The sequence below is a fragment of the Delphinapterus leucas genome, chromosome 8 (genome assembly GCF_059928025.1).
Source record: "Delphinapterus leucas isolate spDelLeu-1000000601 "Yukka" chromosome 8, BTC_Dleu_Yukka2, whole genome shotgun sequence".
Lineage (NCBI taxonomy): Eukaryota > Metazoa > Chordata > Mammalia > Artiodactyla > Monodontidae > Delphinapterus > Delphinapterus leucas.
The window spans coordinates 30,444,190-30,465,000 of NC_143136.1; the positions used below are offsets into that span (position 1 = coordinate 30,444,190).

The 20,811-nt window shown below is 49.8% G+C and overlaps 1 protein-coding gene across 5 annotated transcripts in view; it reads right to left on the reverse strand.

The window, feature by feature from the left end:
• NRP2 (neuropilin 2) overlaps nt 1–20,811 on the reverse strand; it is a 115,116-nt gene that overhangs the window by 43,296 nt on the left and 51,009 nt on the right. For all 5 annotated transcript variants that reach the window (XM_089916485.1, XM_022567493.3, XM_022567494.3 and 2 more), the window contains 5 exons: nt 11,864–12,008; nt 10,381–10,730; nt 8,148–8,292; nt 4,296–4,412; nt 1,258–1,398 (listed from right to left, as the gene is read on the reverse strand). In XM_089916485.1, the coding sequence (XP_089772611.1) occupies nt 1,258–1,398; nt 4,296–4,412; nt 8,148–8,292; nt 10,381–10,730; nt 11,864–12,008 (898 nt within the window). The remainder of the gene's footprint in view (nt 1–1,257; nt 1,399–4,295; nt 4,413–8,147; nt 8,293–10,380; nt 10,731–11,863; nt 12,009–20,811) is intronic.

Sequence of the window (20,811 nt, forward strand, 5' to 3'; positions counted from 1 at the left end):
TGAGGGGCAGCAGAGCGGCTCTGGGGGACTCTGAAGAAGGGGAGGTCCCTCCCCCCTTTCATTCTCTAGGCAGGCAACATATGATCTACTAATTTCCAGAATTAAGCCCTTCCCTCTCAAATGCTTACAGGGGGCCCAAGATCCAGGAACACTGAAAGCTAACAGGTGACGTGCTAGAGCAACGTATGCTACGTACTGGCTTGTGAGAGCCGACTGTGGAGTTTTCTGGAATTTTGCAAGCCTACTGTGAAATGCAAGCATTGTTAACAATTGAATTCTATAAAGTTGCAATGAAATAAAGTATATTAAAAAAGAAAGGAAATTCTCAAAATGCAATACTTCCTAATTATTTTAATACATTTTACTGGTATGCATGATTCAGAAGTTATTTATATCTCTGTTATCTGTGTGAGGGAAAAAAACTATCTAAGGCTGTGTTGCTGTACTTCTCAACTCCACCTCCGATGATGTCATGTTGGTAGCTTGCATTCAACCACAGTGGGAGGATTTACACCACGGAGAGTGGCGAACATTAATTACAAAGCAGATTTTTTTTTTTTAAACCTGGAGAGCCGGTCGTTAAACATTTACCAGAACGTCACTGTAAAAGCATGCCACAATGGAAAGAGTGGACAACTCCTGCTTAGAAGGGCTAAAGGCAACCCCTCTCTACCAACAGTGCCAGGAGAGCCTCTGAAATCGGGCTCTCTGAAACCAAGAGGGCAGCTTCACAATATTCAAGATGCCAAGTGCCAGGCAGCTCTGCGAGACACCCATGGGTGTGGCAGCATTTCAGGCCCTCCACTTGGTTTTCAACAGAAGTGATGATACCCTTCAAAAAGTATCAGTCAGACTTGGGGCCAGGAGTTTCCCAATGAGCCATTTTAGGAACAATGTCCAGCTTGGAGTCACAAGGGGCTCTGTGATGGTGGCATCGAGAGCTGGCTACGGCAACAAAGGGACATTGACTCATCCCCTCTCCTAGGACCTCCTAATTGCTCTTTCTTTCCTCTTCTTTGATCTTGGCCTCTCTCGCTCCCTCCCAGCTTCCAGGCTGCTCTGGAATCACAAGAGAGGGCCAGGAACCGCCAACCAGCTATTCTGTCGGGTGACACTGTCAGTAAAGGCCGGTGGTTTGCAGGCAAAGAGCAGAGGATTGTTCTGTGAAGTTATGAAGCTTGTCAGGGAATGTGGAGCTGAAAAACATGGCGCAGGCTGGCCTTGACTCTCTCATCGCTTAATTCAAGGCTGGCTTACCTGGAAACGTCCGGTCGCTGGGGCCGGAGCTGCCGGTCCAGGTGCTTTTGAGCCACTTGGCACGGTCGTACATCCAACCACAGGGCTCCTCGGGGAAATCAAAGTTGCAGTTGAATCCTGAAGGGAGCTGCAAATCTTTGTCTAAAAGGGAAAACAAAAACCCCGAAACAAGTCAAATGAAATGGGTTCGGAGAACAGCCACAGTGGTGCTATTTAAACAGCTGGCAGGGCCTAAGGGGAGAGCAGAGAAAGAAATGGCTCCCTTTGCTTATTCATTTAACTCATCTTGCCGATTGTTGGCTTTAGGGTCAGCCTTTGGTCTCATCCTTCCCAGGCATGAAAGCCAAGGCTGCCAGTGGTTCCCATAGTAAGCAATTATAAATGAGGCCACCAAATGGCTTCAGGCTCTAATCGCCCTCTTCTGTCCACTCTGGAGAGCAGACAAATGTGGAAACTGCTGTTCCCTAAAATGCCAGAGAAGAATGTCTCCCTATTGCCTCAGTGGAAGGCAGGATCCTGCCAACCTGGCTGTCAGCAGTGATGGACAGCCCGTTGGCATCCGGAGAGGCTGAAATTCAAAATGCGGGATGTGCTGGCCAGGGAGGAGAAAGTGATCTTGGAAACAAGGGAGGCTTGTTTGCCCTTCACCTCCCTGTGCCAGGCCTCTTGTTTCAGAAGACCGGGTCAGTTCAGCATCCCCGGGGGAGGCACTGCCAGGCGGGTGATTTGGCATGTTAGGGCAAATTGAGGGGACCAGACCAGCCTGCCGCCCAGCTCAGCGCTGACCAGGAGGAAAAATAATTTGACATGGCTCGGAGTGCCTGAACGCCAGGATTCCAGGGACAGCACAGAATGGAAATCTAAGAGACCACACAATGGCTCGCCCCCGTCTACTCGGCTGTTCACCTCTAAGCGAATAGACCGAACCCAAAGGGTTTCTTTGGAGGTTCCACTCAGCTCTAAAAATCCAGTCTGAGCTTGTGCCAAACACGTGATTAAGTCGGGGGCGGGGTGGAGGTGGGGAAAGAGAGGAAACGGGAACCCAGATTTGGACTCTTGTCCTCAGTAGCTGCGGAGACAGCGGAAAAGTGTTGGCTAACGCTGGTAGCAGGGAGGAAGTGGGGTCTTTGGCCTTTTCACTTCCCTTCTCAGGGTTCCCAGAGAGGAATTTCCGTGGGGAAGGCAGGTTAGGAAGTCTAAAGGGAACAGTCGACTGGTGGAAACACATTGCTCCCAACCCGGGGGGCGAGGACGGATCACCTCTGAGGGGAAGGGCACTGCTGGCCTTGGCGGCAGGTTGCCACTGGGTCCTGCTCGTGTCTCCCCTTCCCAAGAAAGAATATTTAATACTTGCCCACCCTTGGCCAAAGTCAGCTTGAGCTGAGAAGAAACACATGGAATCTATTACTGAAGCGTCAACCTGTGGCTTGGAAAAGTCAGCCCTCAGCCCTCCCCATCCCCTTTTCCCGACAACTTCTAAGTTTCTATTTTTCCGTTCAAAAATATGGAGTAATTCAATATACCATAATTCCTCTCTAATGTTTATACGCATACTGTATCTCAGGAACCCAATTCCACAAAGAGATCTTTTGCAAAAAAAAAAAAAAAAAAAAGCGAGAGGGGAGGAACCACCAAAGAAACCCCAAATGAAACAAACCACTATAAACGGGAAAATTATATTAAACTTCTGAAAGTCCTTACATTTTCCTTTGGATTGCCATTTAGACAAAACCCCCTCCTTTTGCCCTGCACCAAGCAAACCCTGCTAATCCAACACCACACAGTAAATGAGAGCGCTCCACTTTTGGCTCTCCAACTCTTTCCAACATGTCTTGGAAGATTCTCCAAGTCTCTTTCTCCTCTTCATAAAACAAAAACAAGTTCATTAAAATGTCAGAATTCTGTATTCAACTATCCCTGACCAAGAGTGTCCCCCGGCCCACGCAATGTACAAAAGCACATTCCTGAGAGCATATGCATTAAATTATCATTTTGCAGTCACACAACTTCAGCATTTATTTTTGGCTCCCCTCCCATTCTTCTTTGTAGCCATGTTGGGGAGACGTCCACTGCATCCTTGCAGTTTCTCATACTGTCAAGTGGCTAAGGGTGCGGATCCACAGATTTCACCATCTACCTACTGACTCGGCGCTACGTCTTTATGTCTCCATCACTTCCCAAGCCTCTTCACCAATCTTCCCTCATTTGGTTTAATGAACGTTTAATAACGATCAGTAATTTACTGTAAATTGAGGCTGTCAAGCATTAAATTCTAGCCCCAAATGCCAGGTGTTCCAAACTTTGTAGTTTGTTAAGGAATGTCCTCATATTCTGCGACCTTAGCAGGAAGATTGAAAATGTGATGTCCTTTTGGGCTCTTCCAATTATTGTTTTTCTCTAACTTGGATATGCTTAGAAGATAAAATGAGAATGCAGTCGATTTCCCATGTGAAGAGACTAATCGCCAATAGGTGGCCCTGAGTTTTGAGGAATGGGTGAGGTGCCTTTTCGTTCTTCTGTCTTTGTCACTGACCTGCGCTCGCCTCGTGGAGGATGCGGTGCCCTATCTTATAATCCTAATTGTCAGGCTTTCTCAACTGGTGGTGGTAAAAGACGCAGGGCAACGCAATTAAATCATGGTTAACCGCTGAGTTAACCTATCGCGCTCCACTGACAAGAGGACAGCCAGATCTTCCCTTGACTGTGCCCCAGGGACAAGCTTAGCAGGAGGGGCGATCACAGTTGTGGATTCTAAAGATACGAAGTGAGGGCTAGGAAACGAGACTACTCAAGGGAGTCATCCTCCTTGGATGGCCCCTTATCTCAGCTGATGTAGGGCTGTACTGGTTGTGCCAATATCTGAATGCTTCTAGATGGGTTGGAAATAGCCACTGCCCCAAGCCCCTAAGTACCACACTTCCCTGACCTCTGACCTAGGGGACCCCCAGGTCCCGGCCCCAGCCATGGGCCAGCCTCCACTGAGACTGGTCGGCACCCATACCATCCTGGATGAAATACGGCTCTGGCCCCATCCTCACCATCCTCAAAGCTGCAGTTCCCCCCGCACTCCGTGGCCTCCTCGTCAATGGGGTATGGGGTGGTGGTCTCTTTGCTCTTCACGGTGGGTCCCAGTGTCTCAACCGTCGGCTTTGAGTCTGCAGAAAGGCAAAGGAAGGGGAGTGAATACCACGTGCGGCAGCCTGTGTCAAAACCCAGCAGGAAGATGCCAAATACTAAGTCTCCTCTCCAAGGGTGGGCCTTTCAAGAAGGGAGAAAAAAGGAAATCCAAGATGGACACACACACACCCGTGACGTCACTTCTGTGTGCTGTGATGACATCAGGACCATGGCCTGTGTTAAGGAGAACGGTCCCAAGCTGTAGAAATAGCCGTAATGGAGGCAAGAACACAAACCCACACTCTACTCCACAGCAGAGGCCCTGAGGCCGGCTCAAAAGGCCACGCGCACCAGGCAGTAATGAACGTAGGTGACACTGACCACAGGCAGGGCTCAACCATGCTCTGGGTGTTCTGTTTCAGACACAGATGTGGGTGACACACACACACAAGCAATGAAGGACACCCATCAAAAATGGTTTGAAAAAAACGGGGTTAATGGAGTGAGCTTCCGTCCTGTGGAAAACACCCGTCTGAGCACAGCCCCTTGGGTGACTGCTGTCGTGTCTCGGGCTCAGCCCTGTTTGCGTGTGGAACGGGCCCTGTTTGCGCGTGGAACGGGCCTTCTCTTCTCTGTCTTCTCCGAGTCAGACGGAACCAAAGCTAACCCGACCTGGGGGCCCACCTATTACAAGATAATCAGAAGCACAACGGCTGAAGTCATAGCCAAGCCAGACAGCCTGGGAGGTGCGACCCCAGACATCGTTGTTCGCGTTTGCACAAAACCGGATGGAAAAGAATATGGGCTCAAAGTGACTCAGACTCCATTCAGTGGAAATAATTTGGGGCTGTGCCTTTAGGTCAGGGTGTGGCAAATTCAAATGCTTCTAGGAGGCTAACTGCTACTGTAAGGGAGGATGGCCTGCTGGGGGCTGGGAGAGTAAAGGCTGGGACAGGAGATGGCAGAGGGGTTCTGCACACCTGGTTTAAAGGAGGCCACCACATGACTGGTTCCAGCAGGTTGAGGAACTGAGGCGAGGTGGCCCAGTGTGGCCAGATCTTGGCAAAAAGATTTTTTTTTTCCCTCGCATGAAACAAACAAAATCTCCAGGGAAAATCTCCAGCCCTGTCAATGTTGGCAACTTATTCAAAATACAAGTAGCAGGTGACCAAACGTGGCTGGGCAAATAACCTCAAAGCGTCCTAACTTGTAAGTTCATATTTGTTACTGTGCCACAGAATCGCAAACTCCATTGTAAAGCAAACTGTGGTCAGCAAGGCAAGAAGTAATCATTTGAAATACAAACAAATGAACAGGTGAAGCAGCCCTGTCAAATTATTTAGCTGCAGTAACTCAACCCAGCCCATTATTTTCCCTGTTATCCTTTTGGGGTAGGAATGAAGGGAACAAGGATGAGTCACAGAAATGAATGGAAATTTGACAAGCAGAAAGCCACGTGGCCTGGGAGAGAGGTTCCTGGAAATGTTAGGTAGCTGAGTGGGTGAGCTGGGTGGCAGAGAGATAATGTTAAATCCAGGGGCACAGGGGGCGGGTGAGGCAATGAGAGGGCAGGCCGTGTGAATGAAAGTGAGGAAACGGTAGCCGGCCTCTGTGTCCACTGTGTTTGTACTGGACACTTAGAGCGAACTGCCCATCAAACTACGCTCCCCAGCAATTGAAAACAGATGTCAGAGACTTCAAAGGGAAGGAGGCTGGGTGGAGGGTATCGAGCCCCTACTCTGATCTTCCAAGGAACAGCCAGGAGGACTTTGAAATGAGAAACCTGTTGCTGACCATCACCGGTGTAATTTGGGCCAGCTTGGTGGGGGGCAATAGGAGGAAAAGGCCAATAGCAATTGTCCAGCCGGTCATAAAGCAGGGCCAGCCCGGTAAGAGGCGTGGCACAGAGGACCATGGACAGGGGGGAAGTATGAGTCAGTAGCTGATCGGCCTCTGGCAAGTGGCTCCTCTCTCTGGGACTCAGTTTCCCTCTCTGTGAAGGAGGCATTGGCCTAGATCGGTGATTTTTTTTTCAAACTGTATGTCACCCTTGTCAACAGGTTGTAGATCAATTTCGTGAGTCAGGACTAGCGTTTTAAAATAGGGGCTATAATATTTCAGAGTATACTCACGTGGCAAGGATGAGCACCGCTTTGGGAACCTTTTGTTTCAGTCACACTTACTTACTGTAACAAGTTTATTAGGTGCCAAGCAGCAGGCTAAATATTTTATATCCATTATTTTATTGAATCCTCATGATAACCCTAGGGGGTGCAGATATACTATGGTCACCCCCCCTTCTTCAGCTAGGATAACCGAGATCGTCAGAGGCAGGACTTGAACTTGGCGATCTGTCCCCAGAGTCCAGGTGCTTAATGATATACTATATCCCATAAGCACACACGTGTATGTGTGCTTGTGTGCATGCATGCTTGTAAGTCGAGTGGCTCGTGATATAAATTTATTTTAAATTGTGGATGGTGGTCAGAAACGTTTGAAAGCCACTGGCCTAGAAGCCCTCGGGTCCCCTGCATCTCTAAGCCTCTGATTCTGGCCAGAAGAAGCCAGCTTGTGTCACTGTTGGAGGGCAGTTTTCAGCGCCTGCAAGAGGACAGGTGAGGAACACTCAGCAGGCTGCAGGGAACCTTGCCTCACTCCGTGATGGGGAGTAAAGTGTCTTCCCACTAAAATATGTTCACTGGGGCTGCCTTCCATTGAAAGGTGAGAAAGGCTAATTTGGGCCCGATTCCCAGCCTTCGTGCCTCAACGGGACACTTCCTCGGCGCCATCATAACGGAACACAGGCAGCACTTTTCGCCCCGGGAGCCGAAAGCACTTCTCCGACATGCTCTTACTAATCCTCCACGATCCCCTGCTGGGTGAGCTGCTGACAGGTACGGCACAGACAGGAAAATGGAGATACCTGGGGCCGGGGTCCTGCCTGCTGCCTCGCCCCACCCCACCCCCAGCTCCGTTTGGCAGGCAGCAAGCGAGCTCCGGCTCCGGCTCCGGCTTGAGCTGGGCTCTGTCCCAGCCCTGCACCGGGGAGGAGGGCGGGGCCTGGAGGGGAGGCGGACCCGACTCGGAAGGATGGATGGGGTGCTTCCCGGGAAACCTGGAGGGTGGCCATGATCAGCGGGCCTCATCTTCGTTCAGGAGACTCGGAGGTGCTCCCAGGGCCTGCGACGCAGGGTGGAGCCCAGCGAGCCTCCTGCGGCACACGGGGAAGAAGTCGGGCTCTCGGCAGCTCCCCTGCAACAGGGTCCCTCCTGAGCAAATAAATGCCTTTTACAGATGTGGCTTCGAAATGAAAATGAAGTCTCTTAGCCACAGACATCTGGAGGCCAGATTCAGACATAAACCGATTACTTTATTATCATGAGCATTTTTTTTTCTTCCCTAAATCAACAGCCACAGCCCTCTGGCCTGAAGAGTCAGGGTCTAATTGAATTTGGGTGGGCAGTGTGTGGTTATGATTTGTTTTCGAGAGACTGGGGTTGGAGGACTGAAATGATCCTTTAAAAATGACAAAGCACATCCCTTGAGGAGCTGTCCTGAGTCCAGAGGCTGCAGTGCCGGTGGTTTGAGGTAGAACAAAGTGCAGCCCAGGGCAGGCAGGAGGCAGCAGGGTTTTGAACGGATGGGGCTTCACCCCAGGGATGGCTGCCCCTCTGCCCCGTCCCCGTCGTGGTCTGACCTCCTCCCAGGCCATCCCAGGAAGCCGGGGTCATGAGACCATGTGAGTGAGACCCACAGTGGAAAGAGGGCCTTACCTGTCCAGTCACAGCCCAGCACCTCCAGTCGCATCCCAATGCCCGCAGGGGACCACCTCTCAGGGTACACCCGCACGTACTGCGCCAGGACAGGGTCAAACCTCCGGATGTCAGGGGTGTCGTAGTGCATGTTCCCTTCAAACAGCTGCAGGGGAGACAGGTTGCTCAGCCCTTCTTAGGTGGGAGCCCTCCTCACTCCTCCTTTCTGCTCCTTCCTCCCCCCTTCCCACCTCACCCCTCACATCCAACCGGAAGGTAGCTTCAGAGTTATTAATTCACGGTCACTGCCCGTTTTGGTCCGTGGGAGCCCCATTCTCAGACCAAGGTTTTTATTCATTTGGGAGAAACACGGCAGATGGGGAGCAGATGAAAGTGGCAATTGCTGGGTTCTGTTCTCTATCCTTGGAGTGAAACTGAGGACTCAGAATTCGGCTCTGCGTGAGTCTTAAGCTGGATTTGGCTGGAGAGGAGTGAAGGGCATTTAGGCTGTCTTGCCTGTTCTGAAGTTCTCGGTTTACTAGAAAAAGAAGTTCTTTCCCAGATGCTTGAAAGTCTAGATTTAGAAAGTCCCAGCTTGAAAGTCTAGGTTTAGAAAATGCCAGGTCACTGAGAGGCTGAAGGGAAAGTGACCATCCCTTTTCTAGGCTAATGACAATTTCCACTGGTCACACCCTGATAATCTAAGACTGTGTTCCCCCAACCTTGGTTTAGTGGAAGAAATTCTGTCAAAAGAAACCTCACCTAAAGCCACACCTCATAAAATGGATGACAGTGGGGCTGCCCCGGCTGAAGCCGGGTGGAGGACCCAACCCAGAGCATACCTGTGAACCAGTGACTTAGGGGACTGTTGGTGTGCAGGTGTGCCAGAGGCTGTAGCTGATGAGCATCTAGGAATGAGGCAGAGCCAACTCATTTTGCAGGATGCCCACAATTCCAAAAGGGGGGCACTGTCACGGGGAGGGCAGGCTCTGACCCTGGCTAAGATCATCTCCTTTCCGAGGCCCTCAGAATAGTCAAGAAGAGCCAGAGTGGGGCTTCCCTGGTGGCGCAGTGGTTGAGAGTCCGCCTGCCGACGCAGGGGACACGGGTTCACGCCCCGGTCCGGGAAGATCCCACATGCCACGGAGCGGCTGGGCCCGTAAGCCATGGCCGCTGAGCCTGCGCGTCCGGAGCCTGTGCTCCGCAACAGGAGAGGCCACAACAGTGAGAGGCTCGCGTACCGCAAAAAAAAAAAAAAAAGAGCCAGGGTCAGCTGTCCCTGGGGGAGCCAGTGGTCCGACTTCTGCTCCATCCACTGAAGGTTCCAGTTACCAAGCACTGAGCCTTTCCAAGCCGCTGGAATTATGAGCTGGGAGTTTACATCAGCACTGCAAAACCTCCAACCCAGACCTTGCCTCTGCATTAAGAATGGAAAACATTTGCTAAACAGAGACACGTGATACCCCTTCTTTATTAGGGGCCCTGCTCTTCTGAGGAAAATCAGGGGTAACTTAGCAATGAGGATCGGAACGCCTGGCTGATTGGGAGATTAACCTGGAGAGGGACAGGGCTGTGATGTCCTCTCCATTTCCTGGGGCTCCTTGGTGCCCCTCGTTGAGGGCTGACCTTCACTCTTCCGATGGCAGAAGGGGGTGTTACACTGGCCTGCGCTTCTGGACTGGAGTTAGTTTCTCTTGCCTCTTCCCAGCCTCCATGTGAGAGGCAAGAAAGATCTAAGTAGTAAAGCCCAGGAAAATACAAAGGAGTGCAGCAACACTCAGAAAAACACAGTTGTTTTTGGAAGTAATTCACTAGTTTCTATAGTTGAGCCTCCAAAAACCACATCCCCTTTGGATGTCTGGCCAGTTCCAAGGACACTTTATCTGAAACAGGGTAGAAAGAGTGTCCAAGACAGTAGAAAGGCAGTGTTGAGTAGTGGTTAGGCATTTGGGCTCTGGAGTGAGACTTGTGTCTGAATCATGGCTCTACCACAGGTACCGTATGACCCTGGCATGACATCAAGCCTCAGTTTTGTTACCTCTAAAATGGGAGGGATGAAAGGACCTACCTTCTAGAGATGTTGTAAAGGCTAAAATAAGGCATTTAGCAGAGGGCTGGGCACAAAGTAATCTCTCAGTTAATATTTGTTTGACAGGCAGGGGTTGGTGATGACCATCTAGATGGGAAATCAACATCCCCCAAATCAACCTCCCTGTTTGGGGCAAGGTTAGGGAGTCCTCCGGGAACATCCTACCTTCGGCTGCTGGGTCCTGGGGTCCTGGATGTGCTCCCAGTCTTTGCCATTTAGGCTGTAGGAGACTTTGAACTTGCGCACAAATGCCCTGGCTTCCACGGCAGTGATGCTATCTCCTCCGCGGGCTCCCTGGATGATGACGCCTTTCACAGTCTTGGGCGCTCCCAGGTCTACCTGGAGCCACTCCTCGCCCGGCTGGGCCTGAGGGATCCGAGGGAACCAGCCTGAGCGGCTGCTGACCAGGCGGGCAGCACTGGGGCTCCAGAGGTACTCGCGGGTGGAGGAAGCAGAGATCTGGGAGTCGGCAATGAGGCCCGAGAGCATCCCCAGCATGTCGGAGCATGGGGCGTCTGCGGAGAGGGTGGAAGGTACAAGAGGTCATGCTGGTACCCTGCTAACTGGAACCACCCCCAACCAGTAGGGAACTGTCAAAGAACCTGACTATCAAACACTTTTAAGTCAGCACTGATTTCTTTGCATTTCAAGGTGGGATAGCACTGTGGTTAAGAGCTCAGCTGGGCACCAGACTAGCTGGATTCACATTTGCTTTGTCACTTACTAGTTGCTTGACTTTGGGAAAATAATTGAAGTGCTCTGTCCCTCAGTTTCCCCAGGCCTAAAGGAGGGCTAATAGCAGTACTTACCTCTTGGGTGTTGTTGCATGGATTCTGTTAGTTACAATATAAAAGAACTCAGCGTGGTGCCTGGCATGGCCGAGTGTCTCATGTTGTTAGCCAAGGACTCTCACATCCTTGGTGACACAGTCCCCACTGATTCTCCTGGGGCAGTGAGTGCAGGGGAGCTCAGCTGAGCATTGAATTGTTACCCAGGGGATTATTTCCCGAACTAGATGGAACCATTCCTGGGACCAGATCTTAATTTCACATGTGTTACCACAGCTCTTTACTGCCCTGCATCCTGCCAGCATCCTGGAACATGCTGTTCCCTCTACCCAAAATGCTCTTCCCCTCAGTCACCATCAGACTACTCTTTACTCATCCCCGAGTTTAAGTGTCACTTCGTCAGAAAGGCTGTCCCCAAACTTTCAGTCAACACTCAGTGAGGCCCCCTCACTCACTCTCAGGGCATCCTGGCCTTTTCCTTCACACACGCATCTTCGTGTATAATTACCCCTGTACTTACATGTGTTTATTATCTGTCTTGCCTACCCGCCTGAAAGTTCCGCATGTCAGGGACCCCATCTGCTGGTTCCCTTCTCTTATTCACTTCCAGCTCCCAATGTGTGGCCTGGCACACAGCGGGCCTTCCGTAAGTATTTGTGCAGCGAATGAGTGAGTGGAGTGTGCGTGAAGAAATGGTAGCCGGCAAGGCAGGGTCTAGAGTCAGTGTGCATTCAGTACCCATACAGGGAGTTACAGGTAAAAGCCAGCCTTCTGTTAAGGTCACGTGGTGCAATCAAGCCGTTTGCAGAGGGCTGGAAGGGGGCGCAGAGCTCCCCGACCTCACAGGAGCCCCACTTCACCTGTGACCCGGCAGCCGAAGAGCTCCAGGCGGAGGGCGATGCCCGAGTGCCAGGTCTGTGGACGGACCCTGACGAAGCGTGTCAGCAGTGGTGAGTGCAGCTTGTTCAGAACCACCTCCGCGGCATCGTTGTTGGCTTGGAAGATCTGTAACATCACACATGAATCCATGTTATAGCAATCCCCGTATGTAGGTGAGCCACGCAGCCTTTGACGGAGAGGGAAAGGTCTGTTCAATTTTCTCTTAAGCTTAGAAATAATCAGTGGGTTTGTTGTTTGGTGCTGTTTTAGAAACACCATAAAAAAATGTAATTTCTCACACTGCTCTAAGTTGAAAACAATACATGGTCTTCACAAAAACTTTTGGAGGGAAGGAAAATTTTGCCTGTGGGCCTGAGGGCCAGCAGAGGAAGGCACCATGAAAGGAAAACACTTTCAGAAGTCGAGAGAGAGAGAGAGAGAGAGAGAGGGAGAGAGAGGGAGAGAGAGGGAGAGAGAGGGAGAGAGAGAGAGAGAGAGAGAGAGAGAGAGAGAGACAGAGAGACAGAGAGACAGAGAGACAGAGAGACAGAGAGACAGAGAGAGAGAGAGAGAGGAAAAAGAAAGAATATCCTTTAAAAATGGAGCGACAGGGCTTCCCTGGTGGCACATTGGTTGAGAGTCTGCCTGACGATGCAGGGGACACGGGTTTGTACCCTGGTCCGGGAAGATCCCACATGCCGCGGAGCAGCTGGGCCCGTGAGCCATGGCTGCTGAGCCTGCGCGTCCGGAGCCTGTGCTCCGCAACGGGAGAGGCCACAACAAGTGAGAGGCCCGCGTATCACAAAACAAAAAACAAACAAACAAACAAAAAATGGAGCGACAATGTCATCTTTTAGGGTTGTGGACCTCTCTCACTAGCTTGAACTTGACTTTCCCTTTTCCTCAGGTTTCAGGCCTATAGAAAGATTTCCAGGGTATTTTATAATCACAAAGTGCTTCACAATTGTTTCTGTTAGTTCCTTAGAGGGCTCCATGGAGGGGTGAGAGGGCGGGAGTGCTGTCCACCCCCGGTGCCCCCGTGTCAATCAACACTTGCTTGGTTCTTTCTGGTCTTTGTTGTAGGGTCAGGGTTGCAGACAGGCCGCTGGAGCCCTGCTCTGGCTTTCTCTCACCGTAGACCCTGCCCTGTAATGAAATCCATCCTTGTCCCCATCTGACCAATGCACCTCTTATGGGAGGAAAGGCTTTCCAGAGTAGCATCTAATCCAACATGGTAGGAGCAAGTCCTAGCTTACCAGATGGCCCAAACCAGTAACTGCCTTAGGCTTTTTTGTGTTCTCCATTAAAAAAGGAAAGAGTAGCTGCAACAAGTATATGTAAGTTTCTCTTGGTTTCCCTGGATAAGAGTGAAGGGAAAGACCAACTAACCATCGCTTCTAGATCATACCTCTCATAGCTCTAACAACCATGTGACCGCAAGTCCACTCACAGGCAACTCTGCAACAACTAGCAATTTCTCCTGGGTAGGGGGACAAGCTCCTTCAGCTCCTGGCACCTATAACATGCGAGCTGTTCAGGCACTGACAGACCTGGGATAAGGGGAATGGGGAACATGGTATATTGGAATCTCATTGAGCCAGACACTATGTAAACATAATTAGGCCTACAACATTCTGGGAAGTAAGTACTATTATTTCCACTTTACTGATGAAAAAACTGAGGCTCAGAGATGTCTGTCCAGATCTCAAGCCCTTGCCACGTTTTTAGATTTCAGGCTTGTGGTTTTCTCCCTTGACTCTCATCTCGTCTACATCTGCAGCGTTTATGTTGGTGGCTAGGAGCCGTGGAGCCCTTAAGGTCCCCAAGCATGGGTGGAATGGAAGTAGAGTTGCTCTTCAGTCATGTGCTTGCTCCCAGGGTGTTCGTAATCCCAACGTAGAATGACCCGAGTAACAGCAAAGAGCAGCACAGAAGCTTAGAGCTAACGAACAACGTGGTCCTTGCTTCCTTAGGAACTGTAACCAGGAACTCTGCCATTTGGCAACCTTGAACCTTCTATATTTCCCACTTACTAAGGTCAAAAGTTAGAGCTGTTAAGAGCACCCCACTGACAGTGGGGGTGAAGGCTCAGAGCCTTCATACCTTTTGCCAAATGAGGGGAAGTGGCCTGTTTAAGAGAAAGAGAGGGAAGGAGAGGAGGAAACAAGTTTTCCCTGGACCACGGTATTCAGTTGCAACCCCTCGTTCCTGGTGTTGAGCCCACTGATTCCAGGGGAGCTCCCGCACCAGCCTTGCCACTCCTTCTCCTCCCCTGGGAAGCCTCTGCCCTGGTCCCAGTCCACCAGTTTCCTCCTCTGCTCCCTGCGGACCGCACGGAGCACCAAGGCGGGACTGCGTGCCCCCCCATCCCTCCCAGCTTCGGTTTGGCGGCTTCCTGCATAGTGATTGAGGACAAAGACGGGCGAGAAGACAAAGCGGAGGAAGAAGAAGCGCCACGAAAGCAGAAGGAAAGAGGGTTAGTTCCAGACACCTGGGAGAAGGCCTAAGGGAAGAGAGAGGCGCCTGAACCTCTGTGATCTAATCTGGGGAGGGGCCACTGGCAGGAGGGCCCAGGGCCCAGCACGATCTCAGCCTCGCCATGCCCGTTCCTTGGCTTCCTCTGAAGCTCTGAGGAGAGGGATGGAGGAACTGAATCCAAGGGAAAGAGATTAATCGGTTCTGCGAGAATTCAGCGTGAGGCAGAGGCTCTTTGTTTTGTTTTGTTTTGCTTTGGCAGGGAAGAAGCAAATGCAGCCCTCTGCTCATTTCAGACGGCTGCTGTGAGCAGCGGTGGGTCCCCACTGGCCTACTCCCTGAGGATGGTGACGGTGGCTGTGTGTGACCTCCAACAGGAGATGCTGAGGAGTTCGTAAGCGAGGGGGCAGGGGTGGGGGCTTGATTTTCCACGTGAATATATAACTGGAGTGTTGAGTGGATCTGAACTTTAACACAGCTGCTAATCCACAGCGTACACACCACGCTGGTACCGTTTAGAAACACAGCATGTCTCATGTTTTTAATATCCAATTTTATCTTATCTGACCCCTTCATTTCTCAGCCTTGGCAGACAACACCAAGAAACCTTTCCTCTCCTTCCTCAGTAAGGAAACGACTTTGTCTGTGGACTGCCTTGGGAAGGCTGGCTGCCTGTGGGCACGGGGGGCACACACGTGTGGGTATACACCTGGGGAGGGGCTGGTCTTCCCATGGATGCGTGTGGCCCCAGGCTTGGGTGAGCCCCTGGATCTCTGTCTACAATGGCCTCAGCCAGAAAGGGAGGCAGGCACGTGGTTGATGTCCCTGAGGACATCTACCTGGTGCTCAAATTGACCTTCATTCTGCTATTCAGTTTTGCTCACTCTTCTCCCACCCCTGGAACCCAATGAAGCCTCTTTCAATGTGACCTCAAATTATCCTTCCCGTTTCCAAGCCTATGTCCTTCTTGGTGTCTTGTTTGCTCTTGACCTTGGGCTCATATCTGCCTTCCGCTCTCTGGACCCTTGGCTGAAGGAATACCATCTTATTTTAATAAACTTTTTGTATACCTCTCACTCTGAGGTGGGTGTAGTGGGAAAAAAAAGTCCAAACACCACTGAACCAGGAACCAGACTCTGCAGTTAATTAGCTCCTAGGTGTGGGCAAATATCTGTACCTCCCCCAGGCCCCAATTTCCTCCTCCATTAAATGAGGGGATTGTATGAGCTGATTTGCAAGGTCCGCTCTGGCCCCCAGACTCTAAGGCTTTCTTCACAAGAGTTTCTCATTTAGAACTGCCCCGGAAGCGTCCACTTTCTAGCATGGCATTTTAGTTACCGTTGTCCCTTGTAGCCTAAGTGCTTTTGTGGACAAGTGAAGTGGATTTTCATATACTTCAAACAGTGCCCAAAACACATGGTGACTGCCCCACTCAGAGGGAGAAAATATCTTGCTGACGTTTTAGTTCAATAACAGTTCAAATGATTAATAACGAAGAGTCATACATAACAACACCTTAGTTCTTACATATCGTCTTTCGCCCAAAGATATCAAAGTGCAATTTAAGAAGATCCATTTTTAATGAAATATTAAGCAGTTTCTATTTCTCCTGACCCAATGGATTTCCAAGGTCTCTATTTCTAATCCTTGCACTGCCCTATTTATAGCTGGTAAATGCTATCATACATTATACATCTTTATGACTTTTTCAATGCTTCTGTGGTTTCAGAATCACCCTTCATATGTTTTCTGATCAAATTCTCTGAGATGGAACCTTGGCTTCCAGTCCTGCCATTGCAAGGTAAGGGGTTGTGTGCTTGGGAGATGATGCCAGGGAATTGGTTTTACTCCCTATTCCCTTCCGACTCACTGAATCACTATAGGCCAATCAATAAACCTTAGATACCTTGATTTCTCCTTCAGGAAAATAAAGTCGATAACACGCTTGCAGGTAGACACACTGAACTCTACCAGCCCTCCCTGCTGGCTCCAGTGCCTGCACGATACCAAGGACAGATATTGGACTGGAAGCCACGTCACAAGCAATAAATAGGTCTTTGTTCAACTGGGGAAGTTCAAGTTCTGAAAGCCACTGACTCTCAAGTCCCACCTTGAGGCCAGGAATTTTCAGGCCATGACTTTGCAGTGAGGAGTCCATATTGCTGAGAAAACTCAGTGGCTTGTCAGCATATGGCGTACCCAGATAGACGTATATCAAACGTGGTGATCACATTTTAACATCTGCTTTAAAAGCTGGATGTCACACATGGTATACAGTTTTGTTAACTTTAAAAGAGAAATGTTAATATGGTTGCTTTCCTGCCGAAAGGAAAACCAGAGGTGTGTTCAAAGTGACCCTAACCTTCTTAAGAGGTGGGGATCGCGTTGATAATGTTGTAATGACTAATATATATATATGTATATATATATATATATATGAAGCTATGTTGAACATAAAGATTTCTTCAAGTGCACTTCTATAAACCAAGTTTAAAAAACAATTCAGGACAAGAAGTGGTTTGGATAATCCATTTGGTGCCTTGCTGAATTCTGAACATAATCCAACGCTTTCCAATTGATTTCTGAGACCTTTGGTTTATTTTCAGTAAGACAGAATCAGAAACCAGCAGCACGTCATGCATTTTCTGATTTGCACCTCAGGGGGGAGGGGGGCATCTGCCAGTTAAATTGGCTGCTTTCCAATATCCCAATTTGGTTATTATCTACAACTTCACCCCCCTCCGCAATCTCCTCCCCCCAACCAGGAAAAGAAAATCAACATGTTGTGACCACTCCTGTGAGCTCGTGAGGCGTGGACTCTAATACTATGTAAAAACCACATTCAAGAAAATAATATATAAACTCTAAGAAGAAACATCTAGCCAGAAAGCATCACTGAGGTCATCTTTTCTCTGTCTTTCTCCCCATTTCTAGTCACACCACGGCTCCCTGCTGACCCCTCCCAAAGTCCTCTTTGCAGAGTGTGCAGCGACTCAGGCGCCGCTGAGAGCAGTGAGTGTTTCACGGCCTACCTTGGAGGCCTCTATGTGGGGGGCTTCTCTGCCAGCCCTACATCCCTCTCCCATACACCGTTCATCTCTGCCATCAACATCCGGGCGCCCAGGCCGGTGTAGATGCTCCATGTCCGTCAACGTCTTTGAGCTCCTTGGTGGAAGGACACGGTGCAGCCTCACAGTGTTCCTGGCTGTTTAACCTCCCGCCACGAGGCAGGCCCTCATTCTGTGCACAGCCTCCCTCTGATAGGGCTTCAGTATTGCACCTGCGCATGCCCGTCTCTTCACTCCCTATGCTGTGACCTATAGTTTATTTCTATTTTGCTGTAAATATCTGAACGTGGCCAGCTCCAGGGATTGCACAGAAGCAGGAAATTTTTCAAAGACAACACAGTGTTGGAGCCCTGAGGTAGAAATTGTGCAGGAGACCTTCTTCTTCCTTTTTTAAAGAATAAATATTTCTCTCCACTAACACATGTTGCATCGCATCCAAAGTTCTCCTTTTCAATCTCCCTGGCACAGACACTGAAGGAGGAGAACAAAGCAGGCAGAGCAGAGAGATGACAGGAGTCGAGGGCAGAGACGGGGGAAACCAGGAGCGCATTTAAAAAATCTGTCTCAGAAACAATGGTACCGGCTCATCCTCACTGCAGAACCTAGTCCCAGCCCTCCCACTCCCACCTCCTCCCCTTGCATTTTCTCTAAAGCTAGCCATTGGGGCTACACGTAGAAATAAATTGTTAATCAATGAATGCCATCCTGTTTAATTAATTTGTTGCACCAAACAGGTGTGGGTGAGGGTGAATGCTGCACTTGGGAAATGATGCTAAGGTAATGGACCTTTTTTTTCCTGTTTGTAAATCATGGTCCTGACATTTCTCTCTTAAAACTCTTCCTTAAAGACTATAAAAATTTTTTAAAGCTGCTCTTATTCTAGTGAATGTGGGAACTTAGCCAGATACAGAATCAGAAAGGATGTCTCTCTCATGTATATATATATATATATATATATATATATATGAGAGACAGAGAGAGAGAGAGAGAGAATTTAAGGGAGGGAAGGGATGCGGGTAGAGCAGAGAAATTCCCTAGCCACCAAATGCTCGTTTATGACCATGATGCCCTCCTGTCTCCTCCTCCTTTACTTCAGGGCTGCTTTCGTCATCAAGCAGTTTTGCTGATATGAGGGAGGAGATAGAGAAGCAAGCAGGAGCTGGTCGGGGGCTGTAGGGCAGGGAGACCGCTTTCTTTCTGGGGCTGGGGGCTGAGGTGCTGGGATGTGCACATCCCCCTCTGTGTGTGCCTGGCGGGGCCCATTAGATTTACTGCGGGATTATGTTACCCCCACGAGACACTGAGCCCTGGAACACAGCAAACTAACAGGATCAGGGTTTCAGGATTTGAGAAAGGAAAGCATGAGGGAGGCGAGGCGAGGAGGGCAGTTCAGGGATTTGGGGCTGGAGGAGAGATGGTGTGGGAGAGAGTGGAGCATCAGAGCAACGAGGGGCCGGAAGTCCTCCTGTGAAGGTGGGGCAGAAACACACATTCTACCTGGGTGGGAAGGGCCTCCACACTGAAAACCTCCTACAAAGACACCGCCACATTATTTAAGGAGGCACCTTTAACTTCCAGGTGGGGAAAAGAGAGCAGAAAAGCTACGGGGAATGAAGTTGCTGAATCTACCTGCCACCTGCACTCCTTTTCCGGGTGAAATCTCAGGAAAGCACAGAGCAGGGAACCGGTGATGGCAAAGAACCTGACAATCCACCTGGAGAGGTGTTCACCCCACTGCTCATCTAGGGATACTGAGGTTAGGGCAAAGCGTGTGTTTTCACAGCCCAGGCAAAATCACGGTGCCATTCCACATCCCCTGCTATCTGCTCTGCCCCACTGGCCCCTACGCACAGTGGGGCCTGGGAAGCACGAGGAATTTAGCATCAAGGCTGTAAGCACCAGGGAGGCTGGCCTCAGCTCCTGGAGACAATTCAGCACCCATGGGAGTTGGGTGAAGCCAGCCATGGGGGCCTGATGGAGAAAAGGTTCCAAGCTTGTGTATAATGAAAATTTCCCTGGAGCTTCCTAAGTGGAGAGGCTAAAGGTCTGAGCTCATCCCATGGCAAATGGATAAGGGACAAACTTAATTACCGAGGGTCCTGGATTATTCTTGGTTATAATTGAGGGGAACAGATAAACTGGGGGGACTTGAATTTGAAAGGGTCATCAGCCCTCTTCTAAACATATATAACCCTAGACGATGCAATCATATCCATGACTTCTAAAGTCTGATGTCAACTGCTAGCTGATGGTTTGAGTCATTGTCTTAATCTTATAGACAGTAAACAAAATTATTACAATAAAAAGGAAAAGGGGGCTTCCCTGGTGGCGCAGTGGTTGAGAGTCCGTCTGCCGACGCAGGGGACACGGGTTCGTGCCCCGGTCCAGGAAGATCCCACATGCCGTGGAGCGGCTGGGCCTGTGAGCCATGGCCGCTGAGCCTGCGCGTCTGGAGCCTGTGCTCCGCAACGGGAGAGGCCACAACAGTGAGAGGCCCGCGTATCGCAAAAAAAAAAAAAAAAAAAAAAGGAAAGGGAAAAACCGGTCATCCACCAGGAAGCTTAAAAAAAAGGTATTTTTTGAAAACCTAAAAATTTTCATTGGAGGAATAATTGCACTCCTAACTGAAGAATGAGGGGTACCGTTAATCTGAGGCAGCTCAAGCACAGGCCCCATCAGATGCAGGGAGAAGTCTGGATGACTCACCAGGCCCCTTCCAGACCTATGATTTTAAAGGAGGCAGTAAATATCCCATGGGAGATCCCTTGTTACTTTTTAAATTGATAACTTCCTTATGTTCAAGAAGAGCTCTGCGGGTCTAAGACATTAGTTATATCTGCAGAGAGTCTTCCATCCATGGATCCCAAAGGGCTCTGCCAACAGTAGCTATAGCACCATTCCATTAGAGCAGGCGGAAACACTGAGGCACGGAGCTGTGAAGAGAAATTTCCAAGGTCACGTAGTGCATCATCCTAGAAGGTCTGGCCACGTGGTTCTAACTGTTAGCCGACTGGTTTGGGGGTGTGGTTTTATGACACCACTCTCTCTCCTCTTAAGTCTCTGATCATTTCACAGAGGGTTTTAAATTCTCAAATGGCTTTCACAACAATTCATTTTAATTTGGAAAATAAATGTAGTACAGAGGATTTCTGAAGCGGGGGTTTATTTGTTCTGAAGGGACGTGGCCAAATCAAACGCAAAGCAGCTTCATTCAACGCTACATCTCAGGATTCTATTATGGGGCCCCAAATCCAAAATGCTGAGCCCGTGCTAGGAGCCATGCCCACCAAACACGACTTGACTTCAGATCTCCATGAATTGCACACCTCTCAACCCGTGGACGGAACATGGAGGAAGCCAATTTCCCTCTGGAGGCAAGATGGTGA